This window comes from Lacerta agilis, chromosome 2 (genome assembly GCF_009819535.1).
Source record: "Lacerta agilis isolate rLacAgi1 chromosome 2, rLacAgi1.pri, whole genome shotgun sequence".
NCBI classification, from domain to species: Eukaryota; Metazoa; Chordata; class Lepidosauria; order Squamata; family Lacertidae; genus Lacerta; species Lacerta agilis.
In genome coordinates this window covers 10015678-10023004 of record NC_046313.1, presented here as the reverse complement: position 1 = coordinate 10023004, position 7327 = coordinate 10015678, and the positions used below count along the sequence as shown (strand labels likewise).

Genomic DNA, 7327 nt, shown 5'->3' with positions numbered 1-7327 from the left:
TGACTGGTGACATTTCTCTCTCCCAGAGAACAAAATATCAGTAAATACTGTATTCCGCTTATAAGCAAGGCCATCAAGAGGACCCCCCCCCCCGAAAAAAAGCTTATACAGTATTCGCATTAAACGTTAACATCCCAGATTCATTTACTCTCTTATCTTCTTGGATTTTTTTTAAATTATAGGTATCATTGTGCTCCGAGGCATCCCTTACTTTACAACCTATTTTATATATCCAATTAATTATTTTTTTTAAGGGAAACATGATCTATATACCTCCAAATGTTTCATTGGCTTATTTCTGTGCGCGCGTTACTCTTTTTCTAAGCTTTCTCGCTCCTCCAACAGTCGATAGTAAATCACCAACCAGAGGTTTGAAACATTTTATTTATTATCAGAAATCACATAATAATACATTCAATTTATTATCATTATTATTATTATCATTATTATTATTATCATTATCATCATCATTATTATTGTGAAACAACTTTTTACATGACTATATAAAGCCGGGGAAACGTGCTATGGACAGACATTTGCATAGGCCCTACATATAATAGCTTGAGGTAAGAAACATTACATATGGGCTATATTGCCAACGATGCATATTTAACAACAGCAGGAAACTAGACTAGAGAATAACAAGCGAAGGACCGAGCCACAGACACCGGGAACTAACACAAGACGAACAGAATTCACACGGAATAATAATACTTCAATGCAATCTGAACGAGAATATTGCATATATTTAAACTTCTTCATTTTCAAATTTTAAATTATCACTCCCCCTCCCTTTAAAAAAAAATCATTGAAGTGGCAACTGACAATCGCTTGTCATGTGCAGTTACACACCAAAGGAGACCATTCTCAGGACTCAAGATTATTTGCTGGTGGGTTGCGTATTGTGTATTTCTAAGCGTAAAACTCCTTCGCTGTAGATAGAAATCGCTCTCGGCGTGTAAAATATTAACAAGAAGACCTCAGTCTCTTTCTCTCTGTCTGTCGCCTGCCACAATTTAAGCCGAACGCTGCGTTATGACATAGCCCCGTTAATGCTCAAAACCCTGGTAAGCCAGTCGCCAACCCCTTCCAGAACGCAACCTTTTGCCAACACAGCCAGCGAGTAACATGCCACAGCTCTTCAAGAGGAAGCGACGGTAGCAAACCAAGTACAATACTGATAACTCTGATGCCTCGAACACGTTCCTCCTTTACCTCACAGACCCAAGACTTCCCTTCTATATTTATGCAACACACCCCATTCCATTTCAGTTGGCTGAATGTCGTTATTTTGACCGAAAATGCTGCTGCTTTCTTATTATTATTGAGAAAACTGGTACAAAATGGGTGATGACAGCGCTACCGGCTTAAGCGGTTTCAACGGACTGCTCTATCCAAAGGAGGAGAAGCACAGGCTGGAAACAACGGGAATGGGGTTAGATTGAAGCTTATAGTTTTCCGTTCTTCAAGGTACCTTTTTGGAGAAATAGGCAGGCTTCCTCCACATTTAGCCGCCTAACAACACAGACACCCACATGTGCTCTGTTCATTGCACATAACTGGGGGGGGGGGAAATATATGGATGTCTCTCACACACGCCCCCCCCCCACCTATTGCACATAATTGTGACTGGGTACCAATTAATTTCAAAGCCACTCACAGGCGGAGGATGCCTCTTCTTTTACAAAGGTTAGAGTTTGTAAAGGCGAGGGGTGATATACCAACTGGGATGGGGGGACCTCTCAAAACTCTGGATATTGGGGGGGCAGGGGGAAAGCGGAATAAAAACAAGGAACGATGGCACAGCCATGGGAAGCAGACCTAAAGAAAAGGCTGCCAAGGGCGGAGAAGGAGCGGAGCGGGGCGGGGGTGGGGACACACACAGAGGCATTTTAAGGACTAGACGGCATCCTTTGCAGCTCGTAAAGGCGAAGCATTCCTGCCACCGGCCATGACCATGAACGCCGGGACGGGGAGCCACGTGGTGACAATTGAGTCTGGCCCAGGAAAACGTTGCCTTTGTCATAAAATTAATCCCCTCCGATATAAAAACGAATGAAGCAAAGCCTGTCGTAGCAAAACTCGCCGCTTAGGCCGTCTTGACCCCCCTCACCCTACTTTGCTGTTGTGGCTCATTTGTCTCTTCGTCCAGTTCCCGGCCGCTCTCCCCCCCCCCACCCCCGCGACATTTTTTTTTTTAAGTATGCAATTAGGAAACCAGCAGAACAGAACGAGAATATAGGTTCCTGGACCCCGATGGAATAAGCACCAGGAATAAATATCAAGGGAATTTATTCCCAAGTCAATCATTTAACGGGCTGGGAGGGAGAGAGATTCCTGTCGGGTTACTTTCACGGTTGCAGCAACCCTTGTCTCCCGCCTCCCCGCGCGCCTTCTTCCCCGCACTGAGTGGGAATTTAAGGAATGGGAGTTTAAGCAATGCCCAAGCCTGGCAGAGCTATTAGGAAATCTAATGGTTGTCTGAGGCAGGAGCTGACCCGACAAGGCAACCCGCTCTGCGCTTCCCCTTTCCTGCTCTGGGGCTGTTCTATACCGGGGAAAGTACAAAGGGGAACCGGCGGTGAGGGTGGGAGTTAGACGGATGAATGGATGCGTTGGGCAGAAATTACCGTATATCCTCCAAAGCAGAATGCGTGTGTTTGTGTGGCTGTAGTTTTTTTTTGGGGGGGGGGGAATAAGGCGATACACCCCATAAATGTTCAGAGTCATCAGCTGCTGCCTATGAAAAATCAGGAATGAAAATAAGTGTGTGTGTATGTGTGTGTGTGAGAGAGAGAACACACGAGAGAGAGAGAATTCTTGATTCTTAAGGGAGAACTGCCGTGATTAAAAATAAAAATAAAAATCTAGCTAAATATGAGGAAGATTAAAAGAGGGGAGGGGTGGTGGAGGTAGCGGAGAAACATCTCATTCATTTCGAAAATAGCCACCATTAAAGAAAACGTTTTTAATGCCAGAAGAGATCTCTCTATCTTAGAAGGAGGGAAGCTATTAATAGCTTAATTAGCTCCAAGGGGCTGCCACTATAGTTAATGTATAAAAGGGGGCATCCCCCCACCGCCCCTCGCCACCATCTTGATCATCAATAAACACAGTAGTATAATAAGCGGGACGAAGTCTCCTTCAGTGGAGCTATTATCAAAACACAAATTTGGAAATTATTGTTAAGCGTTCTGTTCCGCTTATGGGGTGGTGGACAGGGGAGACCCATGCAGGCGGCGCAACTGGACTAGGGACGCGAGAGGTACCGCGCAATTCTACACAGGTCTACTCTGAAGTAAGCCCCTCTGCTAAACCCCAGCATGCCAAGGAGTATAGGATTGCAGCTGTAGCCTCTGAAAAGGTTGCATTTTTTTATAATACCCTAACATGACAAATTATTTCTCACTTTATGGGGTATTGGATTAACTCCCCCCCCAAATTTTGGGTGTTTTGCAGCCCAATCATAGGCGTTGTTTACTTGAAAGTATTCCCATTAGGTACATTGGGTCTAGGTACAGTGGGCATCCTCAGAAGCGCATGTGTGGGCATCGCCTGCCATTGGAAAAGCCTTGGGAGTAGATGTCTACAAAATTCCATCCTCAGCTCGACTTTTCCCCCAGAAGAGCATCCGAGTAAAGCACCCATATATTTCCTACACCCCAAGCACGGGGGACAGCCAGCTGAACCTCGAAGTTCCAAATATTGGACACCCCTATTATTATCGAGATAGATACGCTGCAAACCTCGATCTAGGTACTGAACTTTTTTTCCGCCCAGTGTGCCCTGAAAATAAACCCTGGCAAACATAAAACACTGGCTCGCCATTCCCCATCAGAATGGTTACGGTTGATTTAAGGTGAATGCCACATCCACTTAAGCTTTTACTCCAGAGAATGAAAAATCCCAACACACTAAACCGAGATATAGATATATATATAGGACAGTGACTTTGCTTCCTGGAATGCTCTCTTGCTGAGGACCGGGTTAGCGACCAAACAAAGCCAAGGCCAAGGCAATCGAGACCCTCCCTCACTCTGCCCCACACAAAACAGGGGACCCTGTTGCTTAGAGAGGAAACCCTACCTGTGAACGCTCGCAGACGCGTAATAAGAGCGAGAGTGTCGGGCTCAAGACTCACATTCAGAACATACTCAACAACACTGACTGACAAATCTTTGTGAACCATACATTAGAAAAGCCACGCTGATTGATGAAGGGGGGGTTCCTTTCTGCGTATTCACATTTGGTTCTTCCCCAACAGGTCCAGAAGTGGAAGAGAAACATTCCACCCCCTCATACTCTCTCAATCACACACTTACAACGTAGACACGCCTGCTGTTGAGTGGCTTTCTTTTTCTTTTTTTTAAGGATACTGACTTTTGTTGGTTTGTTTTGTCTTAAAGGAAAAAAAATAATAATAATCTAAACTGGCTATTCAAACCAGATCAGGTAAGAGTCCCGGTACCACCAGTTGTGATGAAGAAGGCCGGAGAGTCTCTGTGGGTTGTTGTTGTTGTTGTTGTTTTTTTACCCGATAGCGGACTTGTCTGAACTTTAAAAGAAGGAAAGGGCTTGCTCTCTCAGGAGGAGTCTTTTCTTTTTCATACGCCGGTTCTGGAACCAGATCTTCACCTGCTGGTCACTCAGGTTTAACCGATCTGAAAGCTCCCTCCTTCTTTGGCGAGTAATGAATTCATTGACCATAAACTCCCCTTCCAGCTCCGCTAGCTGTAGTTTAGAATAGGGTTTTCGCTTTTTCCGGGACCTTGTGTGCATCGGGTACCAGGGAGCACCTAAGAACAGCGTGATGGAAATGAGATTTAAACACATGGAGGGGAAGAGAGAAAGAGAAAGAAAGAAACGAAAAGAAAGAGGGGAGCGGGTAACGCTTTTTTCAAAAAAGGGAATGCTTCCCGCCTCCCTTTTTTGACCCACACACGGCTAGTTATTTCATAATATGAGACACACGTTTCTAATGCCCAATCCAGTAAAGATGCTTTAACTTCGAGAGAAAGGAGGATGGGTGGGAAGAAGACCTTTACATCTGCGTTTTAGATTCCAAGCTCCTGGGCTCCCGTGTCACCACGCATACCACATAAGTCATACATTGCAGGTTTTCGGAACTATTAGGATTTAAGGAGAAACCGGAGATAAAAGCTAGTTAGGGCTCTCGCTCTCTCTCTCCCCCCCCCCTCTCTCACACACACACCGACCGCTGGACTTTTATAACCGGTGGCAACTTTTTCTTATTTATCTTACAGGAAAAATAAGCAATATAAAGCTGGCTCTTACAGATCCCGAACAGCCAAAAAGTACCAGCACCATCAGGTAGAATGAATGCTAGAGTGTCTCTGTGGTTACCGTGTAAGACCTCAAGGCACCAGATGGGCTGGCATGCCTTAGGTATCCGGTTTGGGAGATGTCAGATCTGAAGTTTAAGGACGAGGAAGTCTCTGTCTTCAGAGTCCCAAAGCCAGATTCTGCAGAGGGAATGAAACATCTCCAGCAGCCAGGGACGCTTCTTCACAGGAGAGGAGAACCAACTGGTTCTTGTTCCTGGAAGTGTTTGCTCACCAGAGGATCAGGCACATAACGGGAAGCTTTATGAGAGAGAGTTTGTTTGGGTTGGGGTTTGTTTGTTTGTTTTGTATTTTGGCAAATGGTGTCTCAGCATTGCTTGGAGATATATACTTTTCTTTATAGAACCTTCCCGGTTTTGTATGGGAGTGGGCTGGGATGGCGGGAAGGCGAGAACTGGGTTTTGAAAACCAGAGTGTTTCTTTTTTTAAAAAATGCAGAGCTTGGCACCATCCTTAGAATGGGTTTTCCCCCCAGGGTGGCTAATCTCACCGGGGACAGAAAACCCATGGAAGTTAAGCCCTCCCAGCCTTGCAGCCAGACTTCTACGAAATCTTCCCAATACAATCACACACCCCTCTACATTTAATTTCTGTTGCAAAAGCTTCACGCACCCAGTGGCAAATTGTCCTGCTTGTAGCGTGCCTGTTCGGATTCGGGAGGAGGGTGGAGAGAGAGAGAGAGAGAGAAAGAAAGAGAGGCATGAAAATCTGTCTATCTGGGCCATCGCGATCTCTTTTATGGGATATTTACATGTTTATAGGCTTTTCTTTTAAAAGAAGCAGCACCTAATAAAGCACGAGGCATTTGAGTGCTACCCCTAGTGGCCTCGGCACAAATAGACATGCTTCAGTCCCAGCTGCTAATTTCATGGAATTTATAACAGCAAGAGTCGCGAGCAGACTTTTTCAAGCAAGAGAGAGAGAGCGCGCGCGTAAGAGAGAGAAAGAGAGAGAGAAAGAGAGAGAACACAAAATAAGAATAAAATAAAGAAGAGGCATTGCATAAATTCGCTTTTCTTATTCGTATATATATATATATTTCCTGGTCGCACGTTCTTACCCCCAGCGGAAAGATTGCTTCCTTGGTTGATAGGGGAAACCATTGTGGACGGCTCGCTGGTGGCGCCCTTATTGCCTTCATTGAGTAAGGAGGAGCTGGAGTCTGACTCCAAAGACTGACAAGAGGGGGGATCGTGGGGCACCGCCTCGGGAGCCGGATAGTCAAATTTGCCGAAACTGCCGCTCATTCCATTGGGGATCCCCGATTCGAGAGGCATCAAGGCATTGTCCCTAACCCTCTCTTCCCTTTTGAGGGGAGCGTTCTCGGAGCACGCCTCCCTATAGTAGCACTTGCTCTCTTCCACTCTAGCTAGGTCGCAGGCTCGGCTGAAGGAAGGGTTAATAGACACGGGGCTGCTGAGATAGGGCTGGGGGTATCCGTTGCAGGGTTCTGAGGATGCCCAGGGCAAAGAACAGACATTGTCCCTTCTTGGGTAGGAGAGAGACGGCAAGCCGGGCAGCTGTCCTCCGGAGGCTCGGAAATTGGGGAAATAGAAGGTGTCTCCCGTATGGATGTTCACCAACGGTCCCACAAACCCAGGATTAAGGAGATTATGTTCGCCCATTTCCGCGGGCCTGACCAAGAGCTTCTAGTTTATTGCTATCTGACATTAAACATAGTTAAACCTAAAGGTCCACCCTATTGGTCCGCAGGGGTCACGTGGGCGCCAACTTGCGTTGGAGAAAGGGTGCCACCCACCTTTAGCAATTTGAGACAAAACAAAACACTAAGTTCTGCCTTTCGGTTTTTTTATATGCTTTTTAAAAAAAATCATAAAACATTTTATAAAATAAAACAACGGGCTTTAAGCACTGGCCTGAGAAACCCAAAGCACTGTAAAAAAATAAAAAATATTATTCCCCCCCTCACTTTAAAGAAATGACACCCTTCTCCCCCAGCTGCT

General features: G+C 45.6%; 1 protein-coding gene across 1 annotated transcript; it reads right to left on the bottom strand.

Annotated features, from left to right (window-relative positions):
* Positions 1-4525: 4525 nt before the first annotated feature.
* On the bottom strand, positions 4526-7108 carry HOXC12 (homeobox C12). The gene is made up of 2 exons (XM_033138527.1): positions 6424-7108; positions 4526-4796 (listed from the first exon to the last, which is right to left on the bottom strand). Exons 1-2 carry the CDS (start codon positions 6986-6988, stop codon positions 4558-4560), a joined length of 804 nt encoding a protein of 267 aa, XP_032994418.1. The 5' UTR covers positions 6989-7108; the 3' UTR covers positions 4526-4557.
* Positions 7109-7327: the final 219 nt, after the last annotated feature.